Source organism: Protopterus annectens, chromosome 2.part1 (assembly GCF_019279795.1).
Source record: "Protopterus annectens isolate FY-2018-M chromosome 2.part1, PAN1.0, whole genome shotgun sequence".
NCBI classification, from domain to species: Eukaryota; Metazoa; Chordata; order Ceratodontiformes; family Protopteridae; genus Protopterus; species Protopterus annectens.
This window is the reverse complement of record NC_056729.1, coordinates 496,536,011-496,556,522: the sequence shown is the minus strand read 5'-3', so window position 1 is coordinate 496,556,522 and position 20,512 is coordinate 496,536,011. Positions and strand designations below refer to the sequence as shown.

The 20,512-nt window shown below is 42.8% G+C and overlaps 1 protein-coding gene across 1 annotated transcript in view; it reads left to right on the top strand.

The window, feature by feature from the left end:
* INO80B (INO80 complex subunit B) overlaps window positions 1-17,372 on the top strand; it is a 543,924-nt gene extending 526,552 nt beyond the window's left edge. Inside the window, exon 5 of the mRNA XM_044062293.1 lies at window positions 16,706-17,372. Within this exon, the coding sequence (XP_043918228.1) occupies window positions 16,706-17,161 (456 nt within the window). The 3' untranslated portion in view covers window positions 17,162-17,372. The remainder of the gene's footprint in view (window positions 1-16,705) is intronic.
* The last annotated feature ends 3,140 nt before the right edge of the window (window positions 17,373-20,512 follow it).

Below are 20,512 nucleotides of genomic sequence, written 5' to 3'. Positions count from 1 at the left end.
CACCCGGGACAAGGTGCTAGGGACGCGGTCCCATCCAGCAAGAATGAAGGCGAGATAGACAACTTAACATATAGAAGTTATGTTCTTACCATAACGTTCCATGTTAGTTGTCTTCTTCTCGCCTTCTTCTTGCGACCCACCCTCCTTCCCCCTGGCCTGGACAGACCTAGAGGAGTTGTGATTGTGACCTCACTTTCTACCACCTCTTTCTTAGGCATATGCTGTTGTGCATATTTCCTGGTTCAGGATGTAGGTCACCCTTCTTTCTTCCTGTTGTTAGAGGTGGACTCTGTTTAGAGTTATTCTGTTACTATTATAAGCTGGGGTTAGCTTACAAACGAGATCTGAGGTAACTCTCGCCTAGCATTGTGGGATATAAGGGGAGCCTCGAGCCGGTGGAACCAACTCTCGAGCTTTTAGAGTGGCCGAGTCCGAGCCGAGGTCGGCTCCGAACCCATCCAGCAAGAAGAAGGCGAGAAGAAGACAACTAACATGGAACGTTATGGTAAGAACATAACTTCTATTTTCTATTTAGCCCCTTTCTTTCTTCAGGGCTTCTTTCACCTTTCTTAAGAAGTCACTGTTTAAGCTAGAGGAGTCTCCTCTGGTTGGAGGAGACTGTCGTTTAACTTAGAGACTTCTCCTCCCACCCCTTTCCTTTCCTAAAAAAAATATCTTTCTACTTGTTTTTTTTCTATTGCAGTTATAGCAGTTATTGTATTTACTGTTAGCTGTTATTGTTGTTGTTGCTATTAGCTGGCTTACAGGATGTCTGAAGAACCTGTTAAGGAGTCGAGACAATCTGTTTTTAAAAAGTGCAATTCATGCACCCAGAAAATGTCTCTAACGGACGGACACACAAGTTGTGTGTATTGCCCAGGAGCAGTCCATCTTCAGGACTCCTGCTCCATTTGTCATGGCTTTAGTGCAAGGGTTTTACAGGAGAGAAAAAACTCATTTTGAGGGGTTTGTTGAAAGGTCCTTTTGAAGAAGGTATTCAGGCCTCAAAATCGGAGAAGTCAAAGTCTGCTTCGTCAGCTCCGGTGTCTGAGCAGTCAAAAAGGTACAATATCTTTGGACCTGAAGGTTCTCTGTTCTGACAAACCTGGCCCTCCCTCGGTTCCTTCTGAGCCTTCGGAACCATTGCAGAGCTGAAAAAGGAGTCCATCACCGTGACTGGAGACAATACACTCTGTGCCGCAATCTCCTCTATTACATTCTGTGGCAGGTAGTCACAGGTAATTGACCCATTCCTCTTGGTCCTCCAGGTTATCAGACAATGACGTGGAGTGGGTGATGAATTCATTGCTGCGGATGCACACCCTAGCAGAAATTCTTTTGAGCCCAGCCTATCGGATCGTGGAGCCGACCACTGTATCTTGGATACCATCTATTCCTCCTCTGACTCGATCAAGTTCGGAGCCAAAATGTTAGGAAGTCATTGTGCTGGAACCGGCGGAGCCAGTAATCGCTCACGATATATCGGCTCTGACATCTGCTGCGATCTTGTCAATGCTGTCTTCCATCCAGGGATCTGGGAGCTGACACTCCCTGGTCTGCTCCAAGGGGGGGGGAGTCGAGTCGGACCCTTGTCGGAACCGAGACTCCTACTCAGAGCTTCAGCGCAGGTGAGTTCAGCTCCCACATCAGCCTCACAGCCATGCCCCTCGGCTCCTAGGAGCTCTCCTGGTCCTTCGGGACTGGAGACTCTCTCGGCCCAGGATTGTGGTGCCTTCGAGGTGATGTAGAATGTGCTCTCCACTGAGTCTGCTCCACCTTAGTCTCCAGAGACTCTTCCCCCTAAAGGGCCGGCGTCATCTGCTTCATCATCCCTCCATCAGTCCCAGAGTAGAGAGTCAGTACCCCAGGAAACCCCAGTGGGTGGAACCTCCTCTTCTGACACTTCCCCGGAACATCCCCCCGAGGAGGTCCCTCAGAAGAAACAGTGTAAGAGGAAGCACATAGACTCCCCTGAGTCTCTCCCCTCTGATTCCAACTTAAGAGAATTTGGAAGGGTCCCCACGGTTGCCCTCTGAGGATGTCTCTTTTTCAGACATCCTTGAGATCCTTAAGCAGAGGAGCGGCTGGAAATCCCTCCCCCTTCTGAGGATAAGTCTGTATACCTGGAGGCATTTGGCTCTCGCCCCTCCACCTCTTGGGTGTCTCCACCCTTTGACCTGCTCCTGGATGTTGAGTCGGAAGGTGTGGGACTCTCCTGAGTCAGTGGACCCTGTTCCGAGGAGGCCAAATAAATTCATTACAGCCCCAAAGGATAGACTATATTTAACAAAGGGAGTTCCAGTAGATGTGATGGTGGTGGCAGCGGCCACAAAGGAGGAGTTAGCGGAAACTTCTGCATCTGTCCATCCGAGTAACGAGTCTCATATGATGGACAGATACAGGAAGTGTATGTTCTCCTCAGCGGCCTTTACCTTACAGTCGCTGAATTACTTATCACATTTTACCCGAATCCAGAGGGATCTCCTAAAAGAGCTGGGAGATGCCCTAAAAGGTGCTATAGCGCAGGGGTTACCGGATAAGATAAATTACAAGCTTGTGACCTTAACTTCGATCACAAACTCCTCCATGCACCTCATTTCCTATGCAGCTGATGGAGTGAGCAGGGTAACAGGTACAGGAATAGCTCTTAAGAAACATTCCTGGATGTCCATTTGCGAGTTTGCTGAACCCTTCAGATCTTCCATTATTGACGCCCCTTTTGATGGATCGTCCTTGTTCAGGCCGAGTAAGAGACTCTCACCTGGAGCCAGCAAGATGGCAAGACTCTACCTTCCATCGGAGTGGGTTTTTCTGTCCCTACCGGACCTTATCCTAAAGGTCAAAAGAGCAGGAAAATGTGGTTCCAGAAGTCCAAAGGAGCCTCACCGGATGCTCGTGGTGATCCTTCTCCCAGGGGCAGAGGGAGGAATAAAAATGGAAGACGCTGTCCACGCGGCAGGCGGGGGGGGTTTTGCAGAACCAGGGCGACAGAGATGCATTCTCCAGTTGGCCCTTCCACCGCTCCTGAAAGGAGGCGTGACTGTCTGCCTCTGGAGGCAGTCGGGGGAAGAATAGCTCTGTACCCAAAAATCTGGCTGAAATTGACTCGAGAAATGGGTACAGTCCATTATATCCAGGGGATACAACATTCCTTTCCAATGCCCACCTCATCCATCAAAGTCCATCCCAGACATTCCACCCGGTCAAAGGGATCAAACAACCATAGAAATTCAAAGGTTGCTTGAAAAGAGTCATCCAAGAAGTCCCCGCAGATCAGATCGAATCCAGAATTTACTCAAGGTTCCTTTTAGTTCCAAAAAAAGACAGGGGACTGGAGACCAATATTGGATCTCACCAGACTAAACAAGTCGGTAAAGAAGGCAAAGTTCCTGATGGTAACACTGCTGTCTATACTCCCTTTTCTGGGAAAAGACAATTGGATGCGCTCTTTAGCTCTTCAGGACGCATACTACCACATAAAGATGAACAGGTCGCTCCAGAAGATTTCTGCACTTCCGGCTGGGAGCCAGTCATTACCAGTACAGACCTCTGCCCTTTGGTCTCACTACAGCCCCCAGAGTGTTTACCAAATGCATGGCAGTAGTCATTGCTCATCTGAGACGTCAAGGATTCCAGGTGTTTCCATATTTAAACGACTGGCTCCTGACTGCCACCACCAAGCACCTATTAATCAGAGCCCAGGGACTCCACCTATCCATCTCTCCTCAGATCTAGGCATTACTATAAATACAGAAAAATCTGCCTTGTTGCCATCACAGCGTATTACTTTTATAGCTGCAGATTTAAGCACAAACGATATGGTAGCAAAATTGCCTCGAGAGAATACAAACTTTATGCAGTCAAGTATCTATCCTACTCAAAAAGAAAGTTACAAACAAAAGTTTTCCTCAAGGGCGTAGGCCCAATAGCAGCAGCGATAACAGTAGTCCTATTGGCACGACTACACATGCGGATATTACAGTGGCTACTCTTTGCTCAATGGTCCATACAGGAGTTACCCATGTCTCGCAAGATTCTCATTATGGATGCCTGCAAGAGGGACCTACTTTGGTGTCTTCAGTCCACTCGGGTAACAATGGGCAGACCATTCGTACTTCCCCAACCTGTTGCTACAGTAACCATGGATGTTTCCCAGATTTGGGGGGGGGGGGGCACTATCTGGGGGCAGACTGTCCAAGGGGTTTGAAAAGATCGCAAGTACCATTTGCACATCAGTGTCCTAGAGATGAGGGCGGTGTTTCTGGCATTGCAAGTATTTCAGAACTCTTTCCCATGGGGATTATTGCAGTTCAGGCAGACAATATGTTGGTGGTATGGTACATCAACAGACAGGGAGGAACCAGATCCTATCCCCTATGTCAAGAGGCCCAGAGAGTTTGACAATGGTCAATTTCTTCTCTGTGGTTTCTGACGGCAATGCACGTCCCGGGGAAATCCAGCGTAATAGCAGACAGGCTAAGCAGAGCAATTCTTATGCCTCATGAGTGGTCCCTAAGTCAGGAAGTTGCAAATCAAATTTTTCACAAATGGGGCCAGCCTTACTGCAACCTTTTTGCCACTCCATTCAATGCCAAATGCAGCAACTACTTTGCCCTCATTTCCACTCCAGGAGAGTCACCGAGGGATGCACCCATCCACGATTGGCCCCTGGGACTTTTTTATGCTTTTCCCCCATTTCCATTGATTACAAAGGTTATTCAGAAAGCCAAGTAATTGAGTCTCAGGTTAATTCTCATTGCTCCGTATTGGCCTCATCAGATTTGGTTTCCCTTCCTCTGGCCCCACCTTCAGGAGGACCCGTGGATCCTGGACCCAGTGCCGGATCTTCTGACACATCAGTCAGGAACGCTCCATCCTGCGCTTCAGAGCCTCAAGCTGACGGTTTGGATGTTTTTCTTGTTTCACTGTTGCATTCATTACATTTGGGTAATCTGCTGGCAGGTTGCCCTCAGTCGGCCTGAATAACAAAGTCTTGGTCCTGCGTCGGTTGCTGTCTCCTCTTCCATGACGTCAGGGGTATAAAACATGCAGCCGACACCATTTTAATCAGTCTTTCTTGCCACGTTGTGCCTGAAGCAAAAGCAGTTCGCAAGTGCCGGTCGGCCGACTCCTGAAATTTTTGTTTTCGTGTTTCAGAACCGAAGTCTTCAAACTAAAGCTAAGTACCCCGTTGGGGAGACTTTTTCTTGCTCCTTACCGATGTCAGTAAAAGTTAATAATTATATTACTTGTGGGAAGCAAATACCTCATAAGGATTTTCATTTGTACTGTATTCCTTGCCTAGGCCCTGACCACAACGTGCCTTGCTGTCGGTTTTGTGCTAAATTTAACCAACGTACTATTAAGTGTCGGTATATTTTTGCTTCTAAATACTTTGGTTCAAGATTTAACTATCCTGAAATGTTGGTTACAATCCGACTACCGGAATTCACAAAAAATGCAAAGAAAAAGACCGAGAAAGACCGTCAAGGTCCAAAACCGATGACAAAGCTTCTCCTAAGCCAGTCGCCGGTTCACCGGTACTCAGTAAGGCACTTTCGCAGCCCCTGATGCCCACTACTTTGGAGTCGCAGGCCTCTACTGAGACCCATTCGGAGTCTGGTATGCCACGAGATTCTTCAAGATTTGAACCCGCGGATGTCTCTCCCTTGGATGGGTCTGGAGCTGCTGAGCAGGCACTGGCTTCTGAGGGTGTTTTCAGGCCTAAAGATTTGTATATTAAACCGACGCCATCATCAAAAACCAGGCCAAAACCAACTTCTATGTCTAAAAAATCGACGCATGAGCCACGTGCTCAGGTCCCTGTGCCTAAAAAACGAATGATCAAAATGGCTGAGGATTTAATTACCTTGATTAGAGGTTCCCCACCCCCTCCTGCTAAGAAGCCTAGGCAAGGCCCTGATTATGAATCTTCAGATCAGGTTTCCCTTTCTTCTGATTCCTCTTCTGATCAGGAATTTTCTATCCCCCCTTATGAGGACTGTGATGCAGAAGAATTTGTCCCTTCTGCTTCTCCTCCTGAGGATTTTTCTTTTGGAGAGACTTTGCATACCTTAAGGGAACATTTTCATTGGGGAGAGTCAGGATTTCTCAGAATCCAAAAAGAGGCTTGGGGGTTTTCTTCTTCTTCCTCAGCATAGGCCTTTGTCTATATCTCCTTTTTTAGACATTGTTGATGATTTCTCAGAATCCAGCATTGCTCCTGATTCCCTTCCTCCGCCTCCTAGTAAGCCAGACAGATATTACAGGGTTCCTGACTCCCACAGGTTTCTTTTCAAAAATCCTACTGCTGACCCTGAAACTATTTCTCAGGGTCCTAAAGGTGTTAAGGCTTCTACTGCTAAAAATCCTACCCCTTCTGATTAGGGTTACCACCTCTCCCACTTTGCGAGGGACAGTCCCTCTTTGGGCAGCTGTGTCCTGCGAAAAAATCAAAGAAATGCAAATGTCCTGAGATTTTAGGACAAAAATATCTCCTAAGTTTTCTTTAATCATTGCATAAAACAGTTATTTTTTAATCTGAAATATCTAAATGTTACATGAATTAACATAAGCAACACAAATGCTACAAGAATAAGCTTTAATTTTGCCAAAAAAAGTGAAACCCTGTCCTTTGTACTGGTCATGGGTATGACTTTTCCTGCAAAATCAGACATTTCTACAAAAACTGTCCCACTTTTGAGCATTTGAAAAGGTGGCAACCCTACATCTGATAGAGACTCCAGGGCGCTGGATAGATGGGGTTAGAAGGTTTATACATCTGCAACCCTGGCAATCAGGGCCTTAAACTGTCAACAACATGTCATGGGCTTACTGAAACAGAAAATGATGTTGATTTCTGATTGTGTGGAAAAGAGAGTTACAAGATTTATTGCATTCAGCTGAACAAGTTGGAAAATATACTTTGCAATGTGGTTTTGATTCCTTGGAGGCCTCTTGCAGGGTCGCCGTAACTGGATCTGTGATAAGAAGGCATGCTTGGCTCAAGGAGCAAAATCTGCCTGATCATGGTAAAGCTAAATTGTTGGATGCTCCTTTACAGCAAGGCAGTCTGTTTGGTAATAAGGCAGAAGAAGTTTTGAAAAAGATGGAAGACCAAGCTAAATCTATGCAAACTGTGAAAGATTTCTTGTAAGTGCAGCCACCCAGGTTCAGTAGGCACTGGCCTACTAAGAATTGGTCATTTCCAGTAGCCAACAGAGCCGTCCAGGTCAAACCCAGACACTCCAAAGGCTCCAGGTTTCAGTCACAAGGATCCTACAGGACAAAACAATGGGGTGCCTCCGCCTCCAAATCAGGAAGTAGCAAAGCACTACCCTACGGTAAACAGTCTCAATGACTTTCCTCTGCCATTTCCAAGCACTTATCTTTGGGCAGCCCCTTTGGGGGGAAAACTAGCACTTCATTCTCACAATTGGCATCTAATTACCCAGGACAAGTGGGTCTTAAATATAGTATCCCAGGGGTACAGATTTCATTTCCACACGTTGCCAATTCCAAACAGATGGCCAGATCTGCCTCCAAATCAGTGGGCAAAGACCCGGAAACAAGTCATGTCCCCCATGGATATGGGGGCTATTCAATCTGTACCAGAAAAGGAAAAATTACAAGGATTTTATTCCTGGTACGCAGAAAAGACAAATCATGGCGTCCAATTCTGGACTTATCCATTCTAAATACTTTCCTGGACATTGCAAAATTCAAGATCCTGACTCTACAACAGCTACTGCCTACGCTAGGCAAGAATGCCTGGTTGGCAACTCTAGACTTAAGAGGCTTACCTCCATATCCCAATCAGGGAATCTTGCAGAGCATACCTCCACTTCAAAGCAGGCTGTTTGGATTACCAGTTCTCTGCACTGCCCTTTGGTTTATCTACTGCGCCCAGGGTCTTCACAAAGTGCCTGGCACCAGTGATTGCATTTTGCAGACAAAGAAACATTCAAATTTATCCTTATCTGGACGATTGTCTAATTCAGGCAGAGGACAAGGACACTCTTCTACAACATCTGGCATTTGTAAAAAGGCTTCTAACATGCCTAGGCTACACCATAAACAAAAAGAAATCACAACTGGTACCCTCACAAATAATTACATTCCTGGGTGCAAGCTTGAATACAACTGCCCATATGGCTTATCTCACGCCAGACAAACAAATTCAATTGATAACATACTTCAAACAAGTGGCCACAAAAACCCAGCAATCTCCCAGACAAATTCTGCAGGCTTTGGGGTTCATGGCATCCTGCATTCTACTAATTCCATATGCAAGACTGCATATGAGGAAACTTCAGTGGTACCTAAAAAGTTTATGGAGTCAACATTGTCACAGCCTGGAAACAATGATTCCTCTCATTCCTTGCCTGCAACAGGAGTTCCTTTGGTGGGCAGAGGCCTGTCACCAAAACAAGGAACTGTCATTCATTCTACCCACTGCCACCCAAAGCCTGACTACAGAAGCATCAGACTATGCTTGGGGGGCCCATCTGGCAGGGAGATGCATTCAGGGCGAATGGAGGCCAAATCAAATGCACCTACATATCAACCAAAAAGAAATGCTAGCTGTGTAGAATGCTCGGACAGCTTTCAAGGACTTCCTTCATCCAGAACAACTACTGATAGACGGACAACACCACAGTTATGTGGTACATAAACAAGTATGGGGGTACCCACACCTACCCCCGTTGCAGACTAGCCATGGCCTTGTGGAACACAGCCTTGACTTACCAAATACATCTACAAGCTCAATTCCTGCCAGAAAGCAAAATACTCTGGCAGATGACCTAAGCAGAAATCTTATGGACCTACACGAATGGAAACTGGATCCACAAATCTTCAGCATGTTAACACGAAAATGGAGGAGCCCAGACATAGATCTTTTTGCCTCTCCCCAAAACTACCAGTTAGACAAATATTGCACAAGAATTCAGCACAAAAAAGCTTGGAAAGTGGATGCTCTGTCCTTCAGCTGGAAAAACCTATCAGTCTATGTCTTTCCCCCTCTGCCTCTGCTCTCCAAGGTTTTACTAAAAGTCAGACAGGAAAAAACAAAAATGATTCTGATTGCTCCGGACTGGTATCCGCTTCTAAGGAATATGTCACACCTTCATCCATGGTACTTGCCTCGGACACCTCATCTGTTGTCTTAGCAGGACTATCAAACTCTGCACATTCAGCTCCAAACTCTGAATCTTGCAGCATGGCTAATCAACTAATTTCACCAATCACATCTCTCAGTAAACCTGTGATGGATGTCATTTTGGAGGCTAGAAGGCCTAGTACTAGAAAATCTTATGCTGACAAATGGAAGAGATTCTGTGCCTGGAACCAAGCACAAGGAATAAACACAGCAATGCCCAATACTCAGATTTTGCAATATTTAACTGAGATAAGGGCCTATCTTTTTCTGCTATAAAAATCCATGCCTCTGCCATCTCGGCTCATTACAACACAGAGCCTCCTCTCTTTTCTCATCCCCTGCTAAAGCAGTACCTCAGAGGGGTCAAAATTTTGTGACCTCCCAGGAGAGCACCGACTCCTGCATGGGACCTCAATTTTGTGCTGGAAAAACTCACCCCACCTCCTTTTGAACCAGCTACTACTGCCGACATAAAATGACTTTCTTGGAAGACTGTCTTTCTTTTAGCAGTCAATTCAGCTAGAAGGATTTCAGAACTACAGGCTCTCATGGCAGTGGAGCCTTTCATTATCTTTTATCCGGACAGGGTGGCCCTCAGGACCAATCCTTCTTTTATGCCTAAGGAGGTATCCAGTGTGGCTCTTAACCAGACCATTCATCTGCTAACTTTTTTCCCAAATCCATAGAACAAGGGGGAGCGGATTCTGCATTCATTGGATGTACACAGACAGCTAAGATTCTACTTAAACAGGACAAAATCTTTACGAAAGTCTGAGCAACTACTGGTGGCATTTGCTGCAGGGGCAGAGGGGAAGGCTATATCAAAGCAGACTATTTCAAAATGGATAAGCCATTGTATTCGTTTCTGCTACATGCACCATAGTAAACCTGCCCCCAAGGGGATCAGATCCCATTCCACTAGGGCTGCATCTACTTCAGCAGCTTTTCTCAGAGGGGTTCCTACCTTCTAGAAGCTGCTACTTGGAGCTCAGTTCATACGTTCACAAAACATTACCATTTACCTGTCTTCTCTAAATCTAGGGCAGGCTTTGCCACTGCTGTCCTGCAGGGCTTTATAGCTGCTTCTAATGCTGTATGATTCCATCCTCCCATCCATAGCTTTGGGATTCTACCCAAATGTAATGACTGCAACAGTGAAACACGAAGAACATAGTACAGATGTGTGCACTTACCATAAATGTAGATGTTAGAGTGTATTCACTGTTGCAGTCTGGGTTACCCACCCGCCAGCCCCCTTTCTTCTCTATTATTATACCTCTTCTTTCCTTCACTATGCTCAAAAGCCTTTGTGGTGTGTTTGCTTTTAGTTGGAGGTAAATTTTTTTGTGTTCTAAAATACATGCATATATATATATATATATATATATATATATATATAATTTTTTTTTTTTTTTTTGCTCCCCATTTGGGGGGCATCTGCCATCTGGGGCAAGAAAAACTGATTAAAATGGTATCTGCTGCATGTTTTATACCCTGACGACCTGACGTCATGGAAGAGGAGACAGCAACCGACGCAGGACTGAAGACTTTGTTATTCAGGCCGATTGAGGGCAACATGCCAGCAGATTACCCAAATGTAATGACTGCGACAGTGAATACACTCGAACATCTACATTTATAGTAAGTGTACACAACTGTACTTTACTCCACTTCCAGTCTTAGCCGGGCTTCCAGAATTATTCCCTGCAGTACGTCACATTCTGGTTTCCTCACACAAAAAGATGGCTAGGAAACTTTATGCAAACAAATGGAAGAGGTTCTCTTGTTGGGCAGACAAGAAACATATAGATCCTTTAACAGCCCCTATACCTTCAATTTTGGAATTTCTAACAGAAGTCTTTAATCAAGGAGCAGCGGCGGCCACTATTCGAGTACAATTAGTCGCTATATCAGATTATCATGTGGGAGACCTCGGAGCCAATGTAATGTCCCATAGATTATGCAAAGCTTTCCTCAGGGGTACCTTTCTGTTAAGACCACCCTTAAAAGAACCTCCTCCCCCATGGGATCTAAATTTAGTATTATCATCTGTGATCCTTCCTCCCTTCAAACCAGCATCCTCTTGTCCACTAAAATTTTTATCTTGGGAAAACAGTCTAACAGCAATTACTTCAGCTAGGAGAGTTTCAGAATTGCAAGCTTTGTCTATCTGTCCTCCATATTTGATTTTCCACAAAGATAGTTTCCCACAACAAATCCTTCCTTCTTACCAAAAGTTTGTTCTGAAGCAAATTTAAACCAGTCTATAGAATTGCCTGTTTTTTTTTTCCTAACTATGGCAACAAGGCAAGAATATAAGCTTCACCAATTGGATGTGCATAGACAGTTGCGTTTTTACTTGCACAGGACCAAAGATATCTGAAAGTCAGAGCAGTTGTTTGTTTCCTAGGCAGAAAACAAAAAAGGCTTGGTGGTCTCAAAAGTTTGTCCAAATGGCTTATTGAGACCATCACCTATGTCTACAGTTGTCATAATAAAGAACTGCCAGGGAAAGTAAAAGGACATTCAACTAGAGTGGTGTCTACCTCCATTGCCTTTCAATCCAGACTTCCATTGGATTCAATTTGTGCTGCTGCTGCTACATGGGTTAATCCTCACACCTTTATCTCTCATTACAAAGTAGATGTGGCCTCATGGAACAGGGCATCCTTTGGTTCCACTGTCCTGAAGAGTTTATTCCCTTGAGCCACCCAAGAAAAAGGTGCTGGGGACTCTGTCCCAACCAGCAAGAATGAAGGCGAGGTAGGACAACATAACATAAAGAAGTTTTGTACTCACCATAACGTTCCATGTTTGTTGTCCAGTATCTCGCCTTCATTCTTGCATCCCACCCATCCATTCCCCCTCCTGGAGGATCTAGAGGACTTGTACAATTGGCAAATATGGTCTGATTCCCTTCTTGCCTCTTTACCTTTATAACTAATATATTTCATAAAAATTTCCTTTCTGTATGTTGGCATACTCTAGGGAGTACTCTCTCAAACATGATCTGAGGAACATGGATAGGTTGTAGCCACGAGCCAGCTGAAGCTCTCGAGCTTTGGTATGCAGCCGAGTCGGAGCCGAGGTTCGTGTCCGAACCCAACCAGCAAGAATGTAGGCGAGATACTGGACAACAAACATAGAACGTTATGGTGAGTACATAACTTCTTTTTACTGCCTTTTGAGCCAGCTTCTTCTGTCCCCATAAAAATGTTATCCTGGAATAGTGTTCTTTTGGTAGCCTTGACCTTGGTTAGATGGATCTCTGAACTTCAGGTTCTCATGTGTAGAGAGCAGTTACTTGTTTTCATAAGGATGAGGTCACAGTGCTCACAAATCCCACCTTGTTGCCCAGAGTGGTAACTAAACTCTTTTTAAACCAGACAACACATTTACTAGTACTATTTCCTTCCCACAAACCAAGGGGGAACAGTTTTACACTCCTTTGATGTGGACTGGCAACTCAAATTTTATTTGGATAGAGTGCACCTATGTAGAATGTATGACCAGATGTTGGCTGCCTTTGTAAAGGGAAAGCAAGGAAAGCCTGTCAACAAATTTGAAGGGGATTGCCAACTATAGTAACCTTTGTTACCTACACCATGAGAAACAAATATAGGACAATATTAGAGCGCACTCTGTTAGGGTCAGTGATACAACTGCAGCTGTTTTTACAGGGGAAAGTGGGGTGTGAGGATCTCCTCCTTGGCTGTTGTGGAAAAAGCCACTTGGATTTCTGTCCACACGTTTACTAAGCACAACTTGGGAGCCTGTCCAGAGCCAGGTGTGTATTACCTTCTCCATTCTGCAGGGTCTGGTGTTCCCTGCTGCTATTTTTGGCCAGCCATCAACTGTTACTTAGTTCTAGGAGTAATCCCAATAGTCAGTTCTGAAATGGTGAACTACAAAGAACATAATGTAGTTGTTTTAGGAACTTGGACATACGTGTAGAGGTTCAGGAGGATTCACTGTTGCAGTACCCTGGGATTGGGGTAGGTACCCAGTTTCACTCCCCCACACCTGTTTCTTACTGTTAATGTCCCTCATACAGCATTGCAGCCATTGGCACTGGTTGGGGGCCATCCTTGAGTAGCTTGTGTTTTGGATACAAGCTAACTGTCGCTTGGGAGTCTCGGATAGGAAAGACTTGAAGATGACTACCCTTTGTACACCAGTGTCTGAATGTCGGAAGGAGAGGTAGTCTGCTGAACCAGGAGGGCAAGATGAAAACTCAGGTTTCTGCAGGCAGGAATCCCAAGAGTCAGTATGGCCAAAGTGAAGCTACCCAAACATCTACAGTATGGTAAGTTCCTAACACAGCTCTACTTTTTTCAGTGTATAGAAGAGTGAAGTAATTTGCCTCTATCTACAGAGTTGGAAGTAATCGCTTATAATGCATCTGTGTCAATAGTTATCCTTTTCAGTATCATACTGGGTCAGCATTCCTGCAAACCTCAACACTTTGTTGAAAATGTTCCATTGTATAGTTAACACATTCAAATAGGTCAAGGCATCTTGTTTTTGTGATTTGCAAGTAGGCACTCATCTTTTCTACTCTGAATCCATATTCTGTTCCCATTTATCCTACTTTAATTAATAAAATCAGCATTGATGCTGTTTAAAGTCATTACTTGCATGGTGATGTGTTTTTATACAATTTTTCTGTTTTTACATTTTTTTATATGGTCTGAAAATGTATTTTATAGTATTGTGTTCATGTGATTGTATTTTTTGTTGTAGTTTTCTGTTCAGCTATAAGATGATTTAGTCCGATTCTTCTTATTTAAATCTGATTATGTATCAGCATAATTAGTTCTAATGAAATTCCATGTGTACCATGAGTGAAAGCACTCAACTTTTTTATTAAATTGTTTTTATACAAGTATGTAACATGTTTTTGTTATATTTATGGGTACCATTTATTAAAAACAGTGATTACTGAACCCACTAAACCTTGCTTTGCTTTTGGAGATCTCTCCTTCCTACTCCTGCTAATCACAAACTTCTCAACCAGAATGTCAGGCAAAAAAAATCCTTCTGCATTCGTTTAGTAACTAGTATTCCATTACTTTCTGTTTTTATAATTACCAGTGTAATTCCGTCTTGGGGCTCTCCACCTTTATACTAAAACCCCTACATCAGCTCAACTCTTCAAAAAAAAAAAAAAAAAAAAAAAAAAACCTCTCCCACAGCATCATGGACCTCCTCCCTAACACAAGATGACCCTAACATTCTAGCTTCAACACTAATAGGTAAACTCTTGCTACTGCAACATAGCTTTTCCATAGTCACTAGACTGCTTAAAGAAGTACCGACAGCTGGGTGTCTTCAGAATTCAGATCCATTTACAAACTGAGAGCTTCAGCATGCTTCCAATGGAAGCAAAATCCCACCTCAGAAAAGTCAACAGAAATGTATCCATGTCAGAAATGTAGCCAAAAAATCTACCAGAATGCACAAAACCAACTTCAGAGAAAATCAACAATGCTTCCTTAAAAACAACAAAACCGTTCTGAAAACTTGTCCACTGCCATCTCAGGGCAATCACAAACAAAAGACGCACAACACAACAGCTCCAGATCAACAATTTCAGGTCCTTTGCAGCCAGAGGGTTTTCTCAAAGAATTCTCCACCTCCCATCTGCATCACACCAAATGCACACAACTCTGTTCAGGAATACCCCTTTTATACAGCTCCATTCTACTTCAAAAAATCTCTGTCCGAGACATATTCCTCAGAGTCCCCACCCCACCTCTGCTTCAGAAGGACTTTTGTTTTTTTAGCCTTTGTAAGGAGCATACAACTCCCATACATTAGCATCTCTGAAACCTATGCTTCTACAAAATAGCAAAACTAAAGAATGTCAAAATTTCAAACCAATTTCTGATCTACTTACACTGGGAAAAGTAGTAGAAACGCCTGTCTTTTCAGAACTGAAGAAAATACAGCATCCTCTCCCCAAACCAACTTGAATTTTGGTCTGCCTGTAGTTCTGTGACTGCACACTACTGACTGACATCATATTATAGAATATGGACAAAAGCCTCCTTACAGGTGCTCTCTTTATAGATCTTATTGAAGCCTTTGTCCTTGTTGACCATTAACATCTAATGCATTGCTGGTGTTGAGAAGAACACTCTTGCCAAACATGCTAGACTGAAGTAAGTCTGATTTCATGAACTTTGTGTGACTTGACATAGGAATGAGGTCCTTTTCCATCAGTGTATATAGAAAACTGAACATTTGGAGAAATTAAACAAGAAAAATCCTACTAAGTACTGACTCTCTCTGCCTTGCATTTCCTTACAAACAGACTCAAAGTCCAAATAGATTATTCTTCCTCATTCAATCCCCTCTTTGCAAAGGTATCCACATTCACCAGTGTAGTTCTCAGTCTTTAACAGTTTACCTTCTCTCATTCCATGGTGTCCTTATTATACAGGGGCAACATCTCCCTCAGCAACATTAAAAAGAAGTTGGAGAGGATGTTGTTTCACTAATTCAGTCTTCCAGTGGATGTCTTTTAACAAACACGTGCTTAACCACATCAAAACAAAATTCATGCTCTTTGAAACTAGAAAATGTACCTGCTAGTAATGATTTTTCTTATTCCCAGAGCAATGGAGTAATTATTTTATTGTATTTTACCACTGTTAACCAAGTTGGTGCACTGGTCTGCAGATCCTTTTCTTGTATGGCTTGGTCCTGGATCAGAAAGAAAAGTGTTAATAGAAGTTATTTGACAACTAGAAGTAATTATTTTAACTTTAACATCAATTGAAGTTAGATAACAGTAGTATTTTTCCTGATGTTTATTCTTGTGTTGTGGTTTAAGAAGTAGGAATGATGGTCATAGTTTGGTGACCACCATCTGAATACCTGGGTTTCATCTGCATTTAGGATTAGGAACACAGTGATACATTTATGTTGCCTCTGGAAATCCACCAGTCTCTTGTTCCCATGGTTCCATGGAGGTGTAGATAGATATGAGGCAGATTTTCTTACCATGTCTCAGAGAACTGTTTTCTGATACTTGACAGCTTACTTCATAGGTGAATCTTTGGTGAGAGAACCATGCCTGAACTGGGGTCACCACAAGTTAGCATCTTAGCTTTATGTTATTGGGCTGATTCCTTATCTTCACTTTTAAAACAGGTTGTCAGCCTGTTGTCTACAGATTACTGTGTTTAGCATTAGGATTATTGACCATAGAATGTATCATTTCTTGTGTTGTCCTTTCCTTTACTCCTTATTTGTTGTTGATCTCAACTTGTAACTGGAAGTATGTTTATGTTGCCAATGCGCATGGCTTTATGAAGGGTCTGAGCTTTGGGGAGTGAATAGTTGTAAGAGAAAATAATGCTTGTTGCATGCAGTTTACCAAGTAATAAGTGAAAAATAAAAATAGTTGAATGCTTTGTTCAGTCAGGTTAAACCCTTAATTTCTTAAAGTTGATTCATCGCTATCATTCCTGTTATCCTGCTTTTAGTTATTTATAAACTGTGTGCCAAAGCCAACAATATATCTTGTTTCTCTTCTAGAAAGCCTTGTTACACAAACAGAGTCAGCCTCTTTTAGAACTGCCTATGGGCTATAAGGAGAAGGAGATGACAGAAGAAATGATGATTAAAAGAGAGGAGCGTGCTCGAAAGAGGCGTCTTCAAGCAGCAAAGAAAGCAGAAGAAAACAAAAATCAGACTATTGAACGGCTAACCAAAACTAATAAAGCTAAAGTGAAAACTCTGAAGGAGAAAAAGGCCAGGCAGTTCCAAAGTCCTATGGTCAGATATGTAAATACTGTTGAAAAGATAACTGTTTCATTCCCCCAAGGGACTCTTTCTCCTCTTCCAAGTTCAAAACTTCCTGTAAGAACACCATTAGTTTGTGGTGTCAGTGGATGTTCAAATTTAAAAAAGTATTCCTGTTCCAAAACTGGTGTTCCTCTTTGTAGCATTGAGTGCTACAAACAAAATCTTTTAATACATGGCTTAGCATAAATCAAGGAGGTGAAGATGAACTGACTGTAGCTACAGACATGCCATATGATGCCTGAGCTGTGGCATTTGTAGGACTTCAACTCATGGCATATACTAATCTGCACATAAGGGGGTCTTAAATGTATACACATACCAGTTAATGCACCTTCAAAAGAAGTATGTTTATGAACCAAATGTATTTTTGCGTTTGTATTAAATATCCTTTTCCTTAGTTTGGAATTTCAATATTGTATAACATTTCTTGGTAAAGCAAGAGCTGTGAAGATGACAGTGTGATCTTCATATGGATCACTGTTGCAGTATAATTCCTTGTATATGGGAATTTATTCAGGTAGCCATCCATCTGACTGGTCCAGCTGCCAGAGTGCTGCAGACATTAGATATGAACAAACTACTTCCCAACAGATGGACACATGCTTGAATGTCCAGATAAGAGAGGCAGCAGGCTTGCATAATCTTCAGTTCTTTTTTTCTGCAGGCTTTTGTGCATGTCTGTGAAAGTGCGCTTCTGAAGTTCTGATGTGTCATCCTTGCTCCTTTTCTTGTAATTCTTTGGAAGGTAGACAAACATGCCTTTGCGCAAATTCTTTTGTATGATTTTCTTTTTTTTTTTTCTTTTACTTGCTGTCATTTTTGGTGGTGAAAAATAATGATGGGAAATTGTTTTCAAGGGCATGCCCTATACATGCCTAAACAGCCTTTGCTGTTGCAAACAGAGCCACTAAAATGGCTGTTATTTAAACTGATTGATTATTCTACTTCTGACCTCATACCTGTCAACTTCTTAGTGTAAGAAAGGACAAAGGCCCAGAAATGGGAGATTAAATATTGCTCTTATAAACTCTCTTATAAACATAAAAAGTTGCTAGAGTAACATGTTTTGCATTCTTATGCATTTTCAGAAGAATATGAAGTCTGAAACTCAAATGTCTGTCATTATTTAGTGACTTGAGTCTTCGATGATTTGCCAGAAAATGACAAATTGTATGAGGAATAGACCAAAAATGAGGGGGGAAAACCTGCTTCGGAGAATCCCACCTCATAGCTGACTGCAAAATCTGCTGTAAAAGCCTTCAAACAAAGAAACCTCCTCCACATGTAATGAGCTCGAATGAAATTGGCAGCATGCTGCAGTCAGCTGCCCAGTCTGCTTTTTCAGGGAAATCATTACTCCTAACAAAGCACACACAAAAGACCAGTTTCACAAGAAAGTTAAGGGAGAGATGACATTCATAAAAAGACTCCAGGGGGCAGAAGCTTGCTGCATGAGTGAAAAGGAGGCCAGTGGACATAGTTTCAACTGAGATGGTTTCCTAGAACCAGCCTTTGGCAGCTACATTTCTGTCTGCAACCTTTGGAGCTGAACATGTCAGCAGGACAGGTGCCAGCACCTCTTTGGGCCATGTTCTAGGGACCTGGTAATTCTGAACCAGCAGTAGCTTTCATATGAATGACTTGCATCCTTATGGATTTAATGATGCAGTAAAAAAAAAGATTAAGGTTTTAATGCCCTTATGGAAACTAGACTGCAAGAAAAAATGTAGATCATAGCAGCTTGACTTAAAAACACACACACATGCACAGTGGATGGGCCATTGTTCTCCCTATAGGTTCATAGGTTGGTACTAGCCTAGCCATAACAATTCCCTGGCTATTTCTTCCCACAATATTTACTTGCCTGGACTCCTGCCTAGCTACTCCAAACATCAGAACACATGACCATCCCAAGCTTTCAACTGTGATAGGTCTGCCATTGTAGGATTTTAGAAGCCTCATTGAAGACTTTTTTGCAACTTGGTATAGTTCTCAGCTGGAAAGAAATCACTTCACCCATCTACTGATTCACTTCTTACAAATAGAAGAGTTGCTTTCCTACCCAAGGAATCAAACTCCTCCTCAGATGATGATGAGCAAGATGACTGGCTTGCGTTTCACAATTGTTATCTAATTTTTCCAGATCTTTTGGATTTCTGATACCATGACTGGAATGGACCCCATTCCCAAGTCAAAGTATGAGTAAAGTTCATTAAGTTAGTATTGTTTCAGTCTTTGATGTTAGCTAGGAGTGCTCTTTGCAGCACCCGCAATGTGTCCAGTAAGGTCTCCGTCTGCAATTTGTATGGAGTTACATGTATCTGTAACATATTTAAGTACGATTATAAATTCTTTTTTATAAGACCCTTTGCTCCTACTACTACTGGAACTGTCTGGATATCATTCTTCCACATTGCCCTTGTTTCTGCCTGCAAATCCTGATATTTTATGACTTTGTCTCTCTCTGTACATAAGATATTATAGTCACTGGGTGTGGCAATTTCAATAATCAATGCTACTTTTGTCTTCTTTTAATGACTACTATATCTGGTTTTCTTGCATCTCTTCTTTTGAACTGATCATCCCATGTGACATTAACTTTATTATTTCTATGATGCTTTGTGGCTCATGTTTCCAGTTCTTTTTTTATCCACCTTAGTGCATGATTCGAAGGACTAGGAGACCATATGTCAGGATCACATCCACAGGATCTCTCTCTTGGGTCAGTTCTCAGTTTAATATAGGAGCATTTTAAGTGAGTTATTAAATGTTGAATACCAAGAAAAGGTACTTAAACCCTTTGGGACTGAATGGACCAAAAGTCCACAGTGGCCCTAGTATTTGAGGATTCTTCTTAGCAGCCCTACTGGCACTGGACTCTGAACTACCCAGGCCTATGAAACTAGACCAGTTTTATAGAGCCCAGCAGACCTGCCATTATTTGAAAACAAATCTCATTGTAGACCCGACCATGGTCTCCCAGGATGTTGCCAAAGGCTTGGAGTTAGAGTGCCTGAGCCAAACAACAGGGCAAGTAGAATTTTTTTTGATAGCTTTGAAGAGATAATATATATTTCTCTATGGTAACTTCATAGCCAATATATATAAAAACCTTTTGGGGGGGATAGGTGCAACCCATCCTTGACAAAGCAGTTAAGACTGTTTAACATTTACTCCCAAACAGATTTGTATTGTACCCACCTAGAGGAGCACCAGAAGCTATGACCATTGTTAAAGACAGTAATGTTTTGTTCATATTCCCGGTGATGGTACAGTGCTGCTCAAGACTTTGCCATACCTGCCTCTCGGACACATAATCTGAGAGGTGCATCATATCTCTCTTCATATGATCCAAAAAGTACGTCTCAAGTCATTTACACTCACATGCACTATAACTGTGTCACACATGTATTTGTGGTGCAGAGACTTGAGCTTGTGTGGTGAATGTTGGCACCTGATAGGCAACTGAGTGTGACCCTCTCCTTGCACAACTTGAGTAGTTCATTGTGCATCAGTATGGAGTCATCTATGACTAGT